The sequence below is a fragment of the Pseudorca crassidens genome, chromosome 16 (assembly GCF_039906515.1).
Source record: "Pseudorca crassidens isolate mPseCra1 chromosome 16, mPseCra1.hap1, whole genome shotgun sequence".
NCBI classification, from domain to species: Eukaryota; Metazoa; Chordata; class Mammalia; order Artiodactyla; family Delphinidae; genus Pseudorca; species Pseudorca crassidens.
The window spans coordinates 12028939-12050529 of NC_090311.1; the positions used below are offsets into that span (position 1 = coordinate 12028939).

At 46.2% G+C, this 21591-nt stretch overlaps 1 protein-coding gene and 1 long non-coding RNA gene across 2 annotated transcripts; one reads left to right on the forward strand and one right to left on the reverse strand.

Moving 5' to 3' along the window:
• Positions 1-374: 374 nt before the first annotated feature.
• On the reverse strand, positions 375-11713 carry LOC137208711 (uncharacterized). The gene is made up of 3 exons (XR_010935731.1): positions 11485-11713; positions 3719-3911; positions 375-1053 (listed from the first exon to the last, which is right to left on the reverse strand). It is a non-coding gene; the product is annotated as an uncharacterized lncRNA (long non-coding RNA).
• On the forward strand, positions 10912-19842 carry PRDX3 (peroxiredoxin 3). Its single transcript, XM_067709249.1, has 7 exons — positions 10912-11018; positions 12409-12544; positions 14069-14210; positions 15143-15278; positions 16120-16223; positions 18363-18528; positions 18854-19842. Exons 1-7 carry the CDS (start codon positions 10983-10985, stop codon positions 18905-18907), a joined length of 774 nt encoding a protein of 257 aa, XP_067565350.1. The 5' UTR covers positions 10912-10982; the 3' UTR covers positions 18908-19842.
• Positions 19843-21591: the final 1749 nt, after the last annotated feature.

Below are 21591 nucleotides of genomic sequence, written 5' to 3' on the forward strand. Positions count from 1 at the left end.
ATCCAACTGGGATTCCAAAGAATTCCCTCCTGCCCAGGCTGAATCTGGCCTCTCTGTGTTTTGGGGGGGCGGGGCAGGGGGGACGGTTCACTTGTTTTTTTTGTTTTTTTGTTTTTTCTTTGCGGTACGCGGGCCTCTCACCATTGAGGCCTCTTCCGTTGCGGAGCACAGGCTCCGGACACGCAGGCTCAGCGGCCATGACTCACAGGCCCAGCCGCTCCGCGGCATGTGGGATCTTCCCGGACCGGGGCACGAACCCGTGTCCGCTGCATCGGCAGGCGGACTCAACCACTGCGCCACCAGGGAAGCCCGTTCGCTTGTTTTTATTAAGGACACTGGATATTCATTCCATTAAATGGCTGGACTGTAACTCCTTTAACTAGTTCACTGATGAACATTTTTTATTATTACCAATCTTTTGCTATAACAAGGAGATGATTTTTTTTAAGTTGATGAGTATCTTTTTTCCTTTTGTCATCTACCTTTTAAATTTACATACAGTAATAAAATTCACTCTTTTTGGTGTTTAGTTCTATGAATTTAGACAAATGCATATACTTGTGTAACATCAACACAGCCAAAATATAGAACAGTTCCATCACTCCTGATTTTTTTTTAAAGGAGTAAAGTACTGGTACATACATAATTACATAGATTAACTTTATTTTTTTATTATTTATTTTATTTATTTATTTTTGGCTGTGTTGGGTCTTCGTTGCTGCCTGCGGGCTTTCTCTAGTTGTGGCGAGCGGAGGCTACTCTTCATTGCAGTGTGCAGGCCTCTCATTGCGGTGGCTTCTCTTGTTGTGGAGCACGGGCTCTAGGCGCGCAGGCTTCAGTAGTTGCAGCACGCGGGCTCAGTAGTTGCAGCTCACGGACTCTAGAGCAGAGGCTCAGCAGTTGTGGCGCATGGGCTCAGTTGCTCCACGGCATGTGGGATCTTCCCGGACCAGGGATCAAACCCGTGACCCCTGCATTGGCAGGTGGATTCTCAACCACTGCACCACCAGGGAAGCCCCACTCCTGATTTTTTTAATGTTCTTTTTTTCTTTCCTAAAAAAAGAAAAAAAAACCTGAGTTCCTGAAAAAGTTAAACAGAAGTAACACATGATCCAGCAATTCCACTCATAGGTATATACCCCAAGAACTGAAAACTTGTACACAAACGTTCGTAACAGCACTATCACAACAGTCAAAAGGTGGAAACAGGGGACTTCCCTGGCAGTCCAGTGGTTAAGACTCTGTGCTTCCACTGCAGAGGGCACGGGTTCGACCCCTGTCGGGGAACTAAGATCTCGCATGCCTCAAGGTCAAAAAAAAAGGTGGAAACAATTCAGATGTCCATTAACAGATTAATGGATAAGCAAATTGCGGTGTATCCATACAATGGAATATTATTCAGCCACAAAAAGGAATGAAATAATGATACATGTTACAAAGTAGATGAACCTTGAAAACATTTTGCTAAGTGAAAGGAGCCAGACATAAAAGGACAAATGTTTTGTGATTCCATTTATATGAAATATCCATAATTCATAGACACAGGAACATAGACTGGTTATCAAGGGCTGGGATAGGGTGAATGGGGGAGGAACTGCTTAATGGGTCTGGGGGTTTATTTTGGGGTGATGAAAATGTTTTGGAACTAAAGGCGGTAGTTCCCCAACATTGTGAATGTCCTGAATGTCACTGACCCATTCCCTTTAAAATGGTTAATTTTATGTTGTGTTAATTTTGTCTCAATAAAAATATAATTTTTAAATTCAAGTAATAGTTGAGGAATACTTGGATTAGACCTAGTGATTAATAATATTAATATGCTAAACAACAAATTACAGTTTACCAAGTGCTTTCACCTACCTAACGAGTAGGTAGATATTATAATTCCAACTTTATAAACAAGGAAATTAAAGAGATATAAAAGGCTGTTGAAATAGAGGATGCATAACCAGAAAGTTGTAGGATTGGGACTCCAAGCCCAGTCCCTGGTTCTACGTGCAGCGTTGTTTCCATTCTACTGCATGATCTTCTAGAATGATAGGAAAGTTGCAGCATTTTAACCATGTGCACTGATCTTGCAGGAAAGAGAGGATATTGGCAGGAGACCAAGAGTCCAGAGAATAGTTAAATGGACAGAGGGAGCAGCAGAGGAGAGGAGGAAGAAATTAACAAAGAGAGGACCAGAACCTTGGCGTGCTGAACAAAATTACAAGGGGTGGTGGGCAACAGGCAGGCTGTCTCATGTCGGGGTGGAGTGTGACTCCTCTGAAGGAAAGAGGCTTTGAGCCGTGATAAGCACTCCTGGTTAGGAAATTGCAGATTAGGAACCTCACTACCTGCTGGCCTGGAGCGGCTGCTCCGCTGCTCTCCTCCACTACCCCTCTCATCCTCCCTCCTCTCTGAGACGTCAGTTTCCCATTGCGGGAAGACCAGAGAGGAGACAAAAACAAAAGCATCTTTATTTTCAGCACAACCTCTTGTCCCACCTCTACTCAACCTCTCCCTCTCTGGCCCCCAGCATTCCAAACCCTTGGGGAAATTAAAAGCGGCTTCTCCTTGCACAAGACTTGGAGCCCCTCCCCTAAGGTGCCTTAACAGAGCAGGGAATTGGAGCCCATAATAATGCTTTGAAACCGGTGAGGTTGTGTGTAAATGTTCCATGCTTCGTGACGTGGCACCGGTATTTCTGAAATGATGATGACTAAAGGCAGTCACAGACTATTTAGGCGAACAGTGTTTTGTTGTGGTTGTGGTAGAGGTGGAGGGAAAATTCATCTGAAAGGGAAGAAGACTCTTTTATTTTGGGAAAACACTTTCAGCGGCTTTTAGTTATTTTGAAAATCAAGCCACTTCCCACTCTGGAATGGGAATACAGAGGAGTTGAACTGTGCTGCATATTCTAAAAAGATGTCTTCACCAGGGGAGGCTGATCACTGGGGATTCTTTCTGGGAGAAGCCAAGGTGAGGGTGGGGGAGGGCAGGCATGGAAAAAAGAGGCAAGATCAAGGGTGCTCCCTATGATACTCTCCCAAGTGAGCAGATCCCTGAAACATGGGGGAAGAAGGGGTATTGCAAAGGAGAAAATCGTCCCTCAGGGGTGCCTAAGGAGCTGGGAAGGTGACAGAGTGTATGAACAGGATACCTCACACCCTGCTTTATGTTTGCCTTGTCTGCATTGTAATTCCCCTCTGTTATCCCCAAGCCTTCAATTTAAAATGATCGCTCATCTCTGCTGGCATCCAGGAATTGAGAAAAAGGCATGTGACCACCCTGGGACCCAGAAGTATGTACAGGAAGACCGGCAGCAGCCCAGAGAAGCTTCTGGAGCAAGGGCAAGAGGGGAGCTGAGAAACCCAGAGCAGTTGTTGCGGTGCTGGTACATGAGGTGAAGAGCACACCTGGGGTCAAAATGGACAAGATGTAAAGATTCTTTGGGACTCCCAAGAGGTCCTGGGAATAGGGACTGGTAAAAAGCTGGACTGCTTTCTAATCTAGGCTAGTAGGGACTCTGGTTGTTGGACTCTGAGATGCTAATGTTAATGACATTTTTAGTAACCCAACATGTCAGAACAGAATCTAACCATCATATAAGGTGTCAAAATTATCATTTGTTACTTCCTTCCTTTGACATTTATTGATCCACTGTTAAGTAGGAAGCATAGTTAGGCACCATGGGATGAACAGGACCACAAAGATGAGTAAGGCACACAAGCCCTACCTTTAAACAGCTTCTAGGTGCTTTGCACCAACCAGTCGTATGCAAGAAACTGGAGTAGAAGATAGATCAACGTGAGAAGTACAGACTGCTGCAGGAAGGATGCTTTACACTGTTTGGATTCAGTGTTGGCAAAACGTCCTAGAAACTGCCGCTTTCACTCATGGTGGAGGGAGTGTAAACTGGCACAGTCCATCTAGAAGGCAATTCGGCAACACGTAACAAAAATTATAAACACACACACGACCCTTCAAGCATTTCCACTTCCAGAAATATACCCTAAATATACCCTAAAGAAATCAGTAAGAACGTGCGCAAAGGTTTGGCTACGATGGCATATAAAGATCATAATATTAGTTATAATATGAAGAAAATTTTGAAGCAACACAAATCTCCAACAATATCAGTTTGGTTAAGTAAATTATGGATCAACACTTCAGTGGTCTTCCTGTCAAAAATGTTTAACCTGACTTGAATGATGAGGAAATATCAAACAAGTGAACTGAGGGACATTCTACAAAAGAGCTAGCCAGTGTCTCTTAAAACGGTGAAGGTCAAGGAAGATCAAGAAAGACTGAGGAACTATTCCAGCCTAAAGGAGGCTAAAAAAACAAGACAACTAAATGTGATGTGATGATTTTTTCTTTTTTTTCTTTTGTTTTTACTTTTGGCTGCTCTGGTTCTTCGTTGCTGGCCTTCTCTAGTTGCAGCGAGTGGGGTTACTCCTCATTGCAGTGCGCGGGCTTCTCATTGCAGTGGCCTCTTCCATTGCAGAGCACCGGCTCTAGGCACGTGGGCTTCAGTAGTTGTGGCATGTGGGCCCAGTAGTTGTGGCTCGCGGGCTCTAGAGCGCAGGCTCAGTAGTCGTCACGCATGGGCCTAGATGCTCTGCAGCATGCGGGATCTCCCTGGACCAGGGCTCGAGCCCGTGTCCCCCATACCGGCAGGCAGATTCTCAACCACTGCTCCACCAGGGAAGCCCAACACCCCTGATTTTGATCGTTGTAATATGGTTATTGTATAAGAGAATGTCCTTATTATTAGAAAATATACCCTCAAGTATTGAGGGGCTTTTATTTATTCATTTATCTTATTTTTTCAAAAATTTTTTCTCTTTATTAATTTTATTTATTTATTTATTTTGGTCGTGTTGGGTCTTCGTTGCTGCGTGCGGGCTTTCTCTAGTTGCGACGAGCAGGGGCTACTCTTTGTTGTGGTGCGTAGGCTTCTGATTGCGGTGGCTTCTTTTGTTGTGGAGCATGGGCTCTAGGAGCACGAGCTTCAATAGTCGCAGCACGCGGGCTCAGTAGTTGTGGCACATGGGCTGAGTTGCTCTGCGGCATGTGAGATCTTCCCAGACCAGTGCTCGAACCCCTGTCCCCTGCATTGGCAGGAGGATTCTTAACCACTGCGCCACCAGGGAAGCCCTTGAGGGGCTTTTAAAAAGTGAATTAGCCAGTTATTCAAGCTGCAAACCAGGAGAGCCACCAGAAATGATTAAGAAAGGAAACATTAGTCAAGTAACAGTTCAAGGTAACAGTAGAAGGCTTGTGATAAAACACAGAGGATTGATTGCCAAGAGAATTATGTTGATGATAACTGTCAAAGGCATTCAGGGAAAGGAGATGTCAGCTGGGATGGGAGGATGTGTAATCAGAAGTGGCTGCATATGGTGAGTTTTTAGCTAGATCTTCAACCAGATTCATCTAAATTGGCCAGGAGCCTGTCATGTGCCAGGCACGGTGCTGGGGTCTGGGCATGTAACAGTGAGCAAGATGGGCATGGTCCTTGCCCTATTGGGGCTTTTATCTTGGGAGGGAACCCAAAAAATACCCAGTAAACAGACAAAGTAATTGTAATTTCCAATCAAAGGAAACAGACAAGGGCCAAGCCGGTAATAAGAAACAAGGTCATTAGGGGAGTCCTCTTGGTGAGGACCACAGCTAAGCCATGACCTAAGTAGGGAGGAGGAGGTAGCCAGACCTGAGCAGAGAGCAGTCCAGTCAAAGAGCACGGCAGGTGCCAAGGTGCGCACTGGGTGTTGGGGAAGGAGCAGTAAACCAGCGTGGCTGGAGCAGGAATGGGGTGGGATGGGCCCCAGATGAGTGGTCTGGGAGGAGGCAGGGGCACAGACTGTCTAGGGCCCTCTATGAATTGGGGTTTTACTCTAATGAAACGGGAAGCTACTGAAGAGTTTTATGTAGGAGATGAAATGACCTGGTTGGTGTTTGAAGAAGAACCACGGCTGCTGCTGAGGATGAATTGGAAGGAGGCGGTGAAAGCAGAGAGACTAGGTAGGAAGCTGCAGGGCCCATCACGGGAGGGGGAGGGGAAGCAGGCAGACCAGGCGTAAAGGGGTAGGCCTCGAGCCTGTACTTTTGCAACGTCTTCAAATAGAGTTCTACGGGCCACGCGTGGAGTGAATTACGAATAAATATTTCTACCTAAATCCTGTAATCAGCCTGTGGATAGCATTCTGTATTACAGTTTTTGTAGCGCTGTGTCTGAGTTTGGGTTCTCCTAGACCTTGAGACTAGGATTCAATGCAAGGAGCTTGTCTGGGAGGTGCCGGAAGTGCAGGAGAGGTGGGGGAAGTCACACAGGAAAGCAGCCAGTAAAGGTGTGTTAAGGAACCTCCATGGGTGACCAGCTTAATCCCTGTGGAAACTCTGGGAACGCACCTCAGCTTGTCTACCCAGGAGCAGGGGAGCTGGGCTATTTTTACACCAACTCTCTCCCCCTGGCCACTGTGAGGGCTGCTGGGCAGGGGTTAATTCTCCTAAATTTCTGTCTTTCCATAGGGATGGGTGGTCCGGCCTTCCCCAGTTCTGAAAGGCCTCAACACAGAGATGCAGGTAAGGGCAGTTGGGAATCTCCGGAATCCAAAGAAGTAGCAGGGCCTGAGGGACACAGAGACACGGGACGGAATTGTGTGGACTTTGTGTTGGGTTTTCTTTCCCTTTTAAAATAGACCTCACATCATGGAAGTGACCTAAGCCTTTTTGATCACCAAGAGGCCCTAAGAAGCTGTGAAAATTCCAGGGGAGAAATGACGGTGGCCTGGGCTGAGGTGGTGGCAGTGGAGGTGGAGAGAAGACCGTGTATCCTTTGGGTGCTGGTTGGCTGGGATGGTGGGGAGGGCGCCGTGAGGCATAGGTTTGAGGAGAGAAAGCAAGAGTTTGGTCTTGTGTTTGGTAAGTCTGGGCTGAGTAAGAGCTATCTGAGTGGGGATGTTGGCAGCCTGGATGGGAGACACAGCTCTAAGAAGGGGATAGGTAGCTGAGGGTATGGGGAGGGAGGGATGACTGGGGGGCACAGAGGATTTTTAGGGCAGTGAACTATTCTGTATGATGCTATAGTAGTGGATACACGTCACCATATTTGTCCAGACTTGTAGGATGTACAACACCAGAGTGAACCCTAATGTAAACTAAGGGTGACAATGACATTATCAGTGTAGGTTCATGGACTATAACAAATGCATCACCGTGGTGTGGGATGTAGATATGGGAGAGGCCGTGCAGGAGCGGGGACAGGGAGGAAACGGGAAGTCTCCTGTACTTTCACTAAATTTTGCTGTGAACCTGCAACTGCTCTAAAAAATATGATCTACTGAATAAAGAGCCGGGGGAGAGGGAATAGGCAATAAAGACAGGAGGGGAAAGGCTCAGAAGGAAGCCGAGGTGTGTCGGGGTGGCAGGAAGGGAGCTGCCCTGTGAGTGAACATGAGGTGACCAGGGGCCTACAGTGGGCAGGACCTCCCAACCCAGCCTCACAAGAAGCTTCACAAGAAGCCTGTGAGGTGAGTGTTCCTGCATGGAGACTCTCAGACTTGGGAAGGTGAAACAATCTGTGGGTCCGTGGGGTTTTTTTTTTTTTTTTTTTTGGCTACATCATGTGGCTTGCAGGATCTTAGTTCCCCGACCAGGGATCGAACCCACAGAGTCCTAACCACTGGATCGCCAGGGAATTTCCCCATGGGGTTTTTTTCTTTTTTAGTACACGGGCCTCTCACTGTTGTGGCCTCTCCCGTTGTGGAGCACAGGCTCCGGACGCACAGGCTCAGCGGCCATGGCTCACGGGCCCAGCCGCTCCGCGGCATGTGGGATCTTCCCAGACCGGGGCACGAACCCATGTCCCCTGCATCGGCAGGCGGACTCTCAACAACTGCGCCACCAGGGAAGCCCTCCCCATGGGGTTTTGAACTGAGGACAAGTCGACTCCACCCGCTACTCCGCTGCCTGCCCTTGAGGAGCTCACCGTGGAGCAGCACGAGGCCATGCAGTGGGAATCCGGGGGATAATGTTCTCAGGAGAGGCCTTTGCTAGCAGACATGGCTCAGTGTTGAGACTGCATCTTCCCTGAACCCAGGGGCCCTCGTCAATGGGAAAAGAAGAGGAAAAAAATGAATGCTTTTTGCCGTGGAAAGAGGAAGAACTCAGCAAAACCCAGAGTAATGTTTGTCATCTCTAATTGTAGCCCTACTTACCAGAATATTAACTTGTGGTTCCAGGGAGGTATTTTCCTAATCATCATAAAAAGTAGCATATATCTTTTCATTTGCCTTTCCCTCGACTAGGTCCAAAAATTCTTCTCCCAAACTCAAAAGCAAGAATTTCAGTTATTTTCTACCCTTTTGGTAATGAGGACAAGTTCAGTTTGTCTTTTTTCTTCAGGGGAACAATCTGTGTCCTTGTTGTGACAGCTAGAGAAAACTGAATAAAGAGATGTCTTTTCCAGAATGAATGTGGAAAGAACGTTTTGGCCACCATGTCAGCCACTGCTTATTCATTCATTTGACAAATTTTTCTGAGCAGTTGCTATGAGCCAGGCACTAGCCTAGCCATGGGGACCACAGAGCTGAGCAAGACATGAGCTCTACCCTCATGAAGTTCACAGTATGGTTAAGATCTAGAGAAGACTATAGAAAATTCCAATGTGATGTGGCAAGAGCAATGAGAATGAGAAAAACGTGAGAAATGAGAATGAGAAAAGCTTTCTAGGTACCTGCAAGGTTTCTCTAACCCAGACCCATGGGGGAGGTAGTCCGGGAAGGCTTAGCAGAACAGTGCTCAAATACCAATACTAATTAAGATGATCTGTTCTTGGAATGAACAAGTGGAGGACTCTGCTTATCCTCCCAGGGGAAGTCCTTGGCTGTAGCCTGAGATTTAGCTGAAGGCCACTCACTTTGCAATTCTGAACAGGCTTGAAAGGCTCTGGTATGAAATTCCTTCTGGGCCTCTGGGCCTGAGATTCTAGGTTATTTCATTCCTTTTAGGACAAGGGAGATAAGCTTTAGACAGATATCAGCAGACCAACGTGTCCAATGAAGAGTTCTCAGTTCTAATTGTCCCCTTGCCAATGGATCCCTGTGTGACTTGAGGCAAGCTGTTGAACCACATGCAATTGCTTCAGCTTTCTGTTTAGAAAAGAAGCGATAAGCAGTGAAACGTCCTCTCCAGTGGCCAAAAGATCTGGGAATTGGGCTGCTGTCTTGGGCCTGTAAGTAGATAAGGTGGGGGGTCCTTGGAGAAAGAGAACCAGGCATGGCTTTCTTGACCTAACAGAAGCCATTTTTGGCCTAAGCTATTTTGTGATCTAAGCCTGGCCACAGAACTTGCCCTTGAACAGGTCTCAGTAATTAATGATCTAAAGGGAACAGAAGAATGCAGAAACAAATTACTTTATCAGGCAAGAGAAGAAACTATAGCAAAGATAATACATCAGTTGTAAAGACTTCCAGGTCTGTTTCAATGTTTAAGATTGGCCTGAAGCGTTCAACCACCAGATCGACTGGAACTTAAAGCTTGGACTTGGGGACTTCCCTGGTGGCACAGTGGTTAAGAATCCACCTGCCAATGCAGGAGACACAGGTTTGATCCTTGGTCTGGGAAGATCCCACATGCCGTGGAGCAACTAAGCCCATGTGCCTCAACTACTGAGCCTGCACTCTAGAGCCCACGAGCCACAACTACTGAGCCCGTGTGCCACAACTACTGAAGCCCACATGCTTAGAGCCCACGCTCCGCAATAAGAGAAGCCACTGCAATGAGAAGCCTGTGCACCGCGATGAAGAGTAGCCCCTGCTTGCCTCAACTAAAGAAAAGCCCGCATGCAGCAACGAAGACCCAACACAGCCAAAAATAAATATAAAAAATAAATAAATTAAAAAAAAAACTTGGACTCTTTCTACCACCCAAGCCCCTTCATGAATATGCATGTACCCTTAGCTGAAAACTTCCCCAGTTTTCCTGTTTGAGGAGATAATGCTTTGGGAAAGATCCCTGGTGTTCTCCTTACTTGCTGCAAGTAATAAATCCTTCCTCCTCCGGATTTTGCCTGGGTTGTGTCTTTTGGCTCCACACCCAACAAGAGGCGAACCTGGTTTTTCAGGTAACAGGCCTGGTGTTTGAAGAATACTCACTTATAATCTACATTTTGTCACACTTACTGTAGGGCCACTGTATGATTTTTATCATGTTTGATGAATTTGCTTCAAAGTACCCTGCTCACCACTGAGAACTTGGCTTTACTAATCAACAGAAAACAAATTTTAGATATGTCCTAATTCTCCCAATTTTGGCAAAAGAAGACAAAACGGAAGCCCATGCATCATCCTAAAGGTTTTGAGGACAACACAAACCTTGATGTGCCTGACCCACTCATCTTATTAACGGACTAAAATTGCATTAATAATTTTTTTTTTTTTTTTGGCCACGCCATGCAGCATGCTAGATGTTAGTTCTCCGACCAGGGATCACAACCTGCGCCCCTTGCATTGGGAGCTCAGAGTCTTAACCACTGGACCGCCAGGGAAGTCCCTGCATTAATATTTAATTTCATTTCATCCAGAAGCCACAAGGCTACACCTCTGGCTGAAATAGGAAAGGGATTCTTTTACAGAAACAGTAATCCACAGGTTCACAAAAAGTAGCAAATATGGAAATATCTATCTTCCCACCTGGATTAGACCTTTTTAGGTTGGGGCGACAAATAGAAATAAAGTGTCGCTTTCCCAAGCATGCAGCTACTTAGAAGCTTTAACAGGAATTAGCCCCGTATGAATTGGGTCAAGGGACCCGACCACAGGGACGTTTACACGCGGAGGATCCCCAGAAGGCGAGGAGGATGCAGCTCTTCCCCGCCGCGTCTCCGGCCGGGCCCCGCCCCCGCCTACCTAGACCCCGCCCCTGTCCCCGCCCTCCCTGTAGACCCCGCCTCCCCTGCTTCTCCGTCTGCCCCGTGGGTGCCGTGCACCCTGAAGATGGCGGCCGTGGCGGGAAGGTTGCTCCGGACTTCGGTGAGTGGCTGGCGGCGGGGCACAGGCGCGGAGACACTGTGGTGGCTCCGAGAACGTGCTTCCCAGATGGGATCCCGCTCCCCTGCGGCCTTGGGGTCTTTCACCCTTCTTGGAGTATATCGGAGGGTAACGGACCAGAGGCCTCCTCCTCTACGGAAGGCTCACTGCGCCTGCGCAGAGCCGCCCTTCCCCCACCCACCCTTCTTGTGGTCCCCTGCCCAAATCCCTTTCGCTCCAGGTCGTGGGTCCCCGGTCCCCTCTCCACCTAAGCATCTGGCTCTCGATGCAGGCGACCTGGCCCCTGGTCCCGGTTCTGTAACCGACTCTGTGACCTTGGACAAGTGACTTCTCCTTTCCGAACCTCAGTTAACTTTCCTCAGCTTAACAAAGAAAGAATGATGTTTCCGTGAGCAGCCACTTAAATGCTGGATGAAAACCAAAATGCCAAAGTAACCAAAATGCTTACGTGCAAAAGGCGCTTTTCTCCTCCCCACCCAGGGCGGTCCCAGGGCCGTTTCCTCCAGGCAAAGCCTAGTACCCTCTTGCTACCCGCCCTCCCTTTCTCGTGGTGGGGTTCAGCGCAGCCTCTTTCTTCTTCCTGAGTCATGCTGGACCCTGAAATTGAGCAAACGTTTCCCTTGAGCCCTGTCCAAACTTTCCCGGAGGCTGAACTTTGCTCTGTTTGTTTGCTTCTCTGTGGAGCTGGAAGGCCCTTGTCTTTTCTAGGGAAAACCTTGACCATAGTAGAACATGCTCAGCAGATCTGCTGGTAAAGGGCTTAATACACAGGGCCTGGCCAAGTTTCCCGGTTTCTGAATCCTCTGGGTTGCTCTTAAAAGCATGGAGTATTTATGTTCTTATAATTCTCTGCCTTGCAGTTTTTTTTTTTTCCATTCATTAATTTATATATATTTTTAAATAAAAATTATATACTTGAGGTGTGCATCATGATTTGATATACGTAATGAAATGATTACTACAGTCAAACCAGTTGACATATCCCTTCACATAGTTACTTCTCTGTGTGTAATGAGTACACCTGAAATCTACTCTTAACATATTGCCAGCTTCAATACAGTATTATTAAGTATAGTCAATATGCTTGTACTTTAGATCTCAAGACTTATCCTACATAACTGCAACTTTGTACCCTTTGACCAACATCTCCCTTTCCTCCTCCCCAACCCCCTTTACAATCTTGAAGGATAAGGAAGCAGAAGGGAATTTTAAGAACATGGAGACTCAATCCATGCTCTTAGAGTTTGGAGTTTGGTATTGTTGTTCACGGGAATAAGGACAGCCGAGGCCACTACTGGCCTGATGCCCTCTCAGCAGGGATTCAGCCACCATTCTGGGAATACTTCCTAATTTAAAGTGTTTCTCTTTTTAGCTTGTCCGACAAGTGAGTGCCATTCCTTGGGGCATTTCTGCCTCTGCAGCCCTTAGGCCTGCTGCTTCTCGAAGAACGTGCTTGACAGATGCACTGTGGTCTGGCTCTGCTCAAGCAAAATTCGCCTTTAGCACCAGTAAGTGTTGTTATGCTTTGGTTTGAACCAGAAAATGGCAACATGTGTCATCTCTGTACAGGGGCTCTGAACCCTGGCAGTGTATTAGACTCCCCTGGGGAGCTTTTGCAAACATACCACTGCCCCAGTCCCACCCCAAACAAAATGAGTCAGTCTCTGGGGTGAGACCAGAACATCAGTATTTTTCAAAAGCTCACCAAGTGATTCTGGTGTGCAGCCAAGGGCTGAGAATCACTGAGGCAATCTGCCCTTGTGTCGCATTTCCTTGTTGGTTCCAGAGGTTTTAATCCCGTGTTGGGGAACTTGAAGTGGGGTGAGAACACTCAGAGGCCTCTGGGCCTGCTGTGTGTGAAGGGGTGTGAGCTGACTGGGGACTGACAGTGCAGCTCCTCTAAAGGCATTTGGATTCAGACTTGTGGGCGGGCTCCACTTGGCCATGTTAGGCCAGTCGAATGGACTGCTCCGTGATCTGAGTGACACACAGCTATTTCTTGAGATTTACACTCCATTATCTAGAATATGAGGTTTGCTAAGTACAGCCTCAGATATCTGGAAATGCCTCCTTTAGATCTATCGCACCTTTTAAAAAGAGTGTATTTAACATGTAATGGTTTCGGGGGATATACTTTAGCAAACCCTCTGTGGGTGAAATGTTCTGAAAAATTTTACCATTTTACTTCCCCAGAGCTTTAAGAAATTTCTGGTAGCGATTTGATGCCACAGGTTTAAACCTTTCCTGTCACCTGTCCCAAACCCCCCTCCCAACAGCTCCTCCTGTTTCTGAAGCAGGCATCTTGACCCTTGGCCTCCTTTGTCCCGCCTTCCCAGGTAGAAGCATGTCCTCTCCAATTCTGACACAGCTCTTAAATCCTTTCCTTTCTTTCTGTTCCTTCTGCCGTACCCTTTCCCTCCACACCTCTCACTTAGATGCCTGCAGTCACCTCCTAACATCAGGCTCCCCCCTCCCTGTTCCTCTTACTGTCCCCTGCAGACTGATCTTCCTGAGAACAGCCGACGCATCATCCATCTCCTACGTGAAAGCCTCCAGTGATTCCTGTATCTCTTCTTTTAAGAACAGATTCATCGGCCTGATATATAAGGGCCCTTGCAGCATGGCCTTCACCAGCCTTGCTTTGTTTCCCACACGTCTTCCCTCCATGCACACCTGCTCTCTATATCAAGCTCTGCCACGGGCTGTTCCCCACACCTGCCCTGTTCTTTTGTGCCATTAGCCCTGGTCTTGGCAAAATCCGAACCATACTTAGAATCCACCTCGAGGGTCATGTTGTCCTTAATTCTATGTTCATTCCATCCCTACTATCTCCTATCTTTTTAGTTTCCACAGCACTTTGAATTTGTGTACAGTCTAGAACTATGAAAAGAGAAAAAATTACCTAAGATGTACAATTGAACTGAACTTTTAATTACACTATTAATTAATTACTGTGAGAGGATTAAATAAAACCAAATAAGTGCTTGGCTTAACCATGAACTATATACGTGTGTGCTATGTTTTGTTTTCAGGTTCCTCATGCCATGCCCCTGCCGTCACCCAGCATGCGCCCGATTTTAAGGGTACAGCCGTTGTCAATGGAGAGTTCAAAGAAATAAGCCTTGATGACTTTAAGGGGAAATATTTAGTGCTCTTCTTCTATCCTTTGGATTTGTAAGTGTATTTTCTGTGATGCTTTAATGTCATCCTGAGAGCAAGCAGAGATCCCCGCCTCCCCGCTGACATTGCCTGTCTCTAGTTACTCTTGTCAAGGCGAGGGTTGCTGCTGACCCTTTGTCACCGATGGTCTTGTTGATACAGTTTCCCTCTGTAGCTAATTTACAAGTGATAAATATAGGGGGTGAAGTGGCATTCCTCTTAATGGGGCAGGGGTTTAATGTACGGACTCTGGAGTAGTGGTTCCTGTAAGCCAGTCTGTGAGGAAGTTTTCACTGGTTCGGGGGGAAAATGAGAAAAGTAAGGATAAAATGAATTTTCTCATGAAGCTACCTTATTTAGATAAAATTTTGTCTTCTTGGAATATGCCTCCCCTACCCCCATTTTTTAAATATGATTCTTAAATAGGTGATAAATCTTTTTTTTGAAAATTGGAGTATCATTGTGACCAGGAGTCCTGTGAGGATGGTTAACCATTTTGCCTTTCTCACCTTTAAGCAAACTGAACTAGTTTTTTTTTAATTAATCATTTATTTATTTTATTTTTGGCTGCGTTGGATCTTCATTGCTGCACGCGGGCTTTCTCTGGTTGCGGCGAGTGGGCTTCTCACTGCGGTGGCTTCTCTTGTTGTGGAGCACGGGCTTTAGGCTCGCGGGCTTCAGTAGTTGCAGCACGCAGACTCAGTAGTTGTGGCTCATGGGCTCTAGAGCACAGGCTCAGTAGTTGTGGCACATGGGCTTAGTTGCTCTGTGGCATGTGGGATCTTCCTGGCCCAGGGCTCGAACCCGTGTCCCCTGTATTGGCAGGCGGATTCTTAACCACTGTGCCACCAGGGAAGTCCCTGAACTAGTTTTTAGACACCTATTGTTCAGATTTTAAAGCCTTGTTTTTCAATTCTCTGATGAAAATTTCTACCCTTTTTTCCTAGCACCTTTGTGTGTCCTACAGAAATTATTGCTTTCAGTGACAAAGCCAATGAATTTCACGATGTGAACTGTGAAGTCGTTGCAGTGTCAGTGGATTCCCACTTCACCCACCTGGCCTGGATAAACACACCAAGGAAGGTATAAACATCATTCACGCTGTGTCTGCACTTGTGATCTTAAAAACTCAAATGATCCCATTAAAGACCAACGTAGAAGTTGTTAAAGCACGACTAGTCTGAAATGGGCTATTAGTCAGGCCTAACCTACTGGCAAATTCTGTTAAACTCTACCCACCCATATCTCCTTTAACATTGCATGTATTTACTCCCCACTACACTTGTATTTTCCGGAGTACAAACAGTAACAGAGAACAGACTCTGCAGGGCAGGAGAACAGCTGGGGTTCATTGCCTCCCCTCTCACGTGTACCCTGTAGGTCCCCGGGACCCTGTGAGCCATGTGGGACAGTGATTAAGTTTTCTGATTTCACTGCTGTCCACGGTCAGTATTCTTGCCTAGAAACTTGCTTGGGAGAATCAAAATTTCTAGCTATGCTGCCGGACTATCAATCAAATTATTCAAAGTATTCTTTTTTTTTTTTTAAACTGTTCCATTTTTATGCTTCAGAAATTAATCTTCAACCAAAAGGATACTGTAAGAATTAGAAAAAGAAAGGTCTGTAGTATCAGCTGGGTTTAAATCCTGCCTCTGCCCCTTTCTAGCTGTGACCTGGAGCAAGTTACTTAACCTTTGTGTGTCTCAGTTTCCTCATCTGTACAGTGGTGGTGATGATAGTAGCTACTCCAGGATGCTTAGAGGAGGAAGTGAGACAACAGAAAGAGCTTAGAGCAGCGCTCGGCCCATTGTTGGTGCTCGGTCACCGCTGTCCGTTGCCACCGTCAGTCAGACATCGTGTTGCGTGGCCAAGGCTGCTGCGGGAGCCACAGTATAACAACCAGCCCTGTTTGCATTTTTATTAGAATGGCGGTTTGGGCCACATGCACATCGCACTCTTGTCAGACTTGACTAAACAGATTTCCCGAGACTACGGTGTGCTGTTAGAAGGTTCCGGCCTTGCACTACGGTAAGATCTGTTTCTTATGAACTGGAAATTGGTTTTCATGTTTAGCATCATCCTACTTCACAGGGGATTTATAGACACCTTGGTAGGGAATTTTTAGAACCCCAAATCCTTAATTTGTCTTTTAATAAGCACTGATGGATGCCTCCTGCAAGGGTTGGCAGTCTTTCAGAAATGGCTGAGACATGTGTGCCCCCTGCGTCACCCTGGGCCTGTTTCTGAAGAAGGATATCATGTCTTGATGGTCCCACTGCTCCACTCTCCCTGACTGTCTGGGAGCCACTCCTGGTGGTGAAGCCATCAGACTGTTTGGAGATGAGCGGGGGCGGGGGGGGGGGGGAGGTGGCCAGCAAGGGTAGGAGTCCGTTTTCTGGAATGGTTAGGATCTTGTACAAGCACTGGAATCAGACTGGAGTTTGAATTTATTTAAACTCAGCTACTTAATAGCTGTATGACTTTGAGCAAGATATTTAACCTCTTTGAGTCCCATTTTTCCTGTAACTAAAATGAGAATGTACCTCCCAGGTTGGTTGTGAGGATTAAATAAGGTGAGGCAGCTACAGAGTTTTTGGCACAGGCTCTAGTGCCTGTCCCAGCCTGTCAGCCTTGCCGGGAGGGATGAGAACTTAGGCCTTAGAACTGGCGTCCTGATGGCTGCTGAATGAAGGAGGGATTGGGCAAAACCGTACCTCCAGGAAGGAAGCGAGAACCCCTCTTGGATGCGCCTCCCGGTTTTGCTGGGGGTGGGCTTGAACCCGCTCACCTGCTTGCTCTTGTAGCTGACGTCTGGCCTGCTTGGGTCACACCTGAAATTTTAGCTCCAGGAGCCACCTTGGAGCTTGGGCCTTTTTGACTCCAAGGGGATTACGGTCTTCCTTTAATAAACTAAAGCCTAGCTTTGACAGAGGTGGCAAGGGAAGGAGAAGAGTGCTGGCATTTTCCTCCCAGGATCTCCTCCCCTGTAGAGTCGTGCTAATTTTGCAGTTACCTCCCTACTGGTTTCACTATCAGGATTGACAAAGGGGGAGGAGTCGAGTCTGACTTGTAAGATAAGGCTTTCTTTCTGGAGTCTGTGGGCCCTGATCCATCCTAGCCCTGTGTCTGCATCTAAACGGTGGACTCCACCTTGCCTGCACCCTGCAGGGGCATGCACCAGGACCCCTTAGCCTCAAAGCCTAGACCCCCAAAGGCCAGGCCCAGGGAGGGGGAACCACCTTTTTATCTTCTGAGTTTTCTCTAACTTGTCTTTTTCCTGAGTGATTAACACTTGGAATGCCACACCCTTTTAAAGATGGACTGTTAAAAACCTAGGAGTTTTATGACATCTGCATATGTCATAGTAACACCAGCACTCATATGGAAGATGAGCACAGACCCCAGGGTGGGTCACCTCATTACATTGCTGCCACGTGACAAAGAGTGATGGGCTTGGACAATCTGACAATAAAAGTAATAACTAGAAGTGATGGAAACACATCAAATATGTTTAAATCGATGATTTGAAGAGTTCCAGGGAACCAATTCATTATTTTGAAAACTATTAATAATGGAATAGTACTAAGCACTCATTCTCTTTCCTGTACCAACTGTACCTCAGGGTAACCAAAATAAATAAAAGTGATGGGCTTGGTTTTTCCTTTAGATTTCTGCTCTGCATAGCCTCAAGGCCAGTAAATTTTCCCATGGGATTTTCCCCCCTCTACGCAAGAATTCACTCATTTCATAAGTACTTACTGAATACAGATAAAATACATCTCTGTCCCTTCCCAGTTGCCTGTGGTTTCTTGCCAAGATTTGATGCAGCAGCCCGAAGAATGCTTACTACATCACTAATAAGAAGTCTTCAGTCTCTGTAGTTCAGTGACTTACAGATTCTGCGACATATAGGTCACATTTGTAAATGTGACCGTACTGCCTGTTTTCCATGGTGGCCTTGTCCAGTCCTGTCTTTGTTAAAGCATCCGTCATCAATAAGAGATGATAAGCTGTTTGTATAGCAAGGAAAACCCCATTTTTAAGCATATGATAGAGTTTATTAATAAGTGCTCTATCAAGGATAATTAAAGACAAAAAGGGGTAGAAGTTAGAGTCTTTCTAGCTCTGGTAATGTTGAAATACTGATGATGATAAATTCTGATGCAGAGGTCTCTTCATAATTGACCCCAACGGAGTCATCAAGCATTTGAGCGTCAATGATCTCCCAGTGGGCCGAAGCGTGGAAGAGACCCTCCGCTTGGTGAAGGCATTCCAGTTTGTAGAAACCCATGGAGAAGTCTGCCCAGCCAACTGGACACCAGATTCTCCTACAGTAGGTTTATTTTCCAAAAGCAATGGGACCCCAGCAGAGGGTCCCAGGTCCTCACTGCCTCAAGGGCTGCTGGCCTGGAATATCCATGAAAGAAGCCCACCCTTGGAGCAAGGGTGTAGATGGTGTGCAAATGGGTGAAGCTGGTGCAGGTGGGGGTGGGACCAGGCACCAGGCAGGCTGTTAATGTAAGTTTCATCCAGGTATTTTAAAGGAAACAGACCAATCTTTAAAAAGTTAAAGAACTTTAGATTAAAAATTGATGGCTTTCACCTCACTTTTGAGATCATAAAGTCACTTACCCAGTGAAATGTTTTTGTATTTTCAGATCAAGCCCCATCCGACTGCTTCCAAAGAATATTTTGAGAAGGTAAATCAGTAGACCATCCCACGTGCACCTGCAGCTTCCCACACCAGAAAAGAACCACAGCTGGAACTTACTTTTAGCATTTCAAAGATTATTATTTATAGAAGGCAAAAAAACAATTATGCTTGTATTCGTAAATATTACTCTAAATGTTTTGTTTTTGTAACATTGGCCAAGGCTTTTAAAATGTGGTTAGTTACTAATGTAAGGAGTCCTTTATTGGCAGTGTATGGATGGATGGCTAGTTGCTATAGAATGTGCAGTTCCCCTATTTCTTGGATCATGTCTTCAAAGGGAAAAGGAAACAACTTTTCTTTATCAGCCTTACTTGAACCTTTGTGTGTACACTAGCGTAGTGTGACAGGCATCAAAAGCTTCTGATCAAGGGTCCTGAAATTTTCTTCTTGAGTTTCTTTATATTAAACTGAATTTTCTTTTAAGATCATAGTTTTAAGTTGTTAGCATCAATTGTCTAATTTAACACTTGCAGGACTTCCCTGGTGGTCCAGTGGTTAATACTCTGTGCTCGCAATGCAGGGGGCGTGGGTTCGATCCCTGGTCAGGGAACTAAGAGCCCACATACCATGCAGTGTGGCCAGGAAAACAAAACAAAACAAAACACTTGCAATGAATGTGTATGTGATTGAAGCAGATGTGAATCATGTTTTTTAAAAAACCACCTACAGTGGCCAAGTGACTTAACTGACCATGCATGTTCCCCAGTCCTGAGATTTATACTTTATATAATTATTTTACTTATTTTGTTAGCTGACTTAGTGCCTACATACATTTCTAATATTTATTGGGCATAATTATAAAGGATAATTATTGAATCCAGGGATTGCATTTTGAATTTGAATCATTCATGCATTTGAATCATTGTAATTATTTTATTTCCTGAAGTGTTCAATGTAAAAAAATATAAAAATAAACATTTTAAAATACTTGCATTTTTTTTTTAATACTTGCATTTTTAACACCATTAATTTATTGGTTCAGCTTATGCTGTGGGACTCTAGTTTTCCTTCTCTGATTATATCAACAAACATTTATTGAACATTGAACTCAGTGGCTACAAAGATGAATAAGATGCTGGCTCCACATCCAAGGAACTCAGTTTAGGGGGTGAAAGAAACATGGAAGCATTTGTTAATTTTAATAAATCCTGGAGTTCCTACCATATGCTGTGTACTATTTTGGAGGCAAGAGAGTGAACAGAAAAGACACACCCCTTCCTTTATGCACTTAAATTCTAGAGGGAATAAACATAATAAAAATACATAGGGGGACTTCCCTGGCGGTCCAGTGGTTAAGACTCCTCGCTTCCACTGCAGAGGGCGCGGGTTCAGTCCCTGGTGGGGGAAACTAACATCCCACATGTCTTGTGGCATGGCCAAAAAAAAATACATAGGATGTTTGGAAGGACAATAGAGTGGAGCGAGGGACTAGAGCAGAGTGTTGCAGGTGTGTTCTAAAAGGGTTTCAGGGAGTCAGTCTCTCCAGGTCTGTTTTCTCATCTGTAAAATGAGGACTGTAATTGTACCTATCTTAGGGTTTTGATGATCAAATGAGATAAAACATGTAGGTGAGGGAGTAAGGAGGATAAGAAGGTTCTAGGCAAAGGGCATGGCAGGTGCAAAGGACCTGAGGCAAGGGTGGACTTGGGGTGGGTGAAGAATTGAAGGGCCATGTGACCAGAGCTGTGAAGGAGAAGCATGGTAATGGGGAGCCCAGAGTGCTTTATGGGCAAGCTAAGGACTTTGGATTCTATTCTGAGATGGGAAATGTCAGGAATGTTCTTGAGAAGAGTTACATCAACTTGTTCTAAGAGGATCACTCTGGCTTCTTTGTTAAGGCTAGACAGTCCAGAGAGGGAAGCAGGTCAGGTGGGCTGGATCTGTGACATACTTGCAGGGAGAGCCAGCAGGATAATAACAGGTGTGCTAAACTGTGGTACAACAGATACATTCCTGGGGCATAGAACACTGGGGAACAGCGAGGAGGGGGCACCTTACCCAGCTATGGGCATCAAGGAAGGCTTCCTGGAGGACAAGATGACGTCTTGAAGCCTATGGAAAAGTGAGCCAAGTGAGCTGAGCAGAAGTGGGAGCGGAGAGGCCACATGGGCCTCTGATAAGCTGGTTTCATGTTCCCAGAGGGGAAGGCAAAGCAAGGGAGGGCAAAGGCCAGCTGCCTGTAAGTGGCCCAGACTGAGCCAGCACTGTTAGGGCTTTTACATGTTTTATCTCATTGGACCCACAACAAAAACAAAATAGGTACAATTACTGTCATCATTTTACAGATGAGAAGGTAGATTTGGAGATATTGATTTGACCAGGGTCACACAACCAAGTAGTGGACGGTGCTGGGTCCCCAGCCCGGGACTCCTGAGGAGCCCCCTGGACACCCTAAACATCCACACGTCTTCCACAAACACACACAACCCCCCCACCCCCCCACCCCCCCAGTGCTGGGGGATGGGGTGGAAGGCGGAAAGAAGGCACGTTTTTCTCTGCAGATGGTCCCTACCTGATCTGGTATCCAACAGAAGGAGCTGGATTTGCCCCGGCGCTGGGGAAAAACCCTTGGGCAGAGAGAGAGATAGTGCACTGAAATCAGGGCCAGCTTCACGGGCTGGCAGCAGGGCCCGACACTTAACTTAGAGGGGCCCCGGGGTTTCGGTTTAACGCTCTGATATC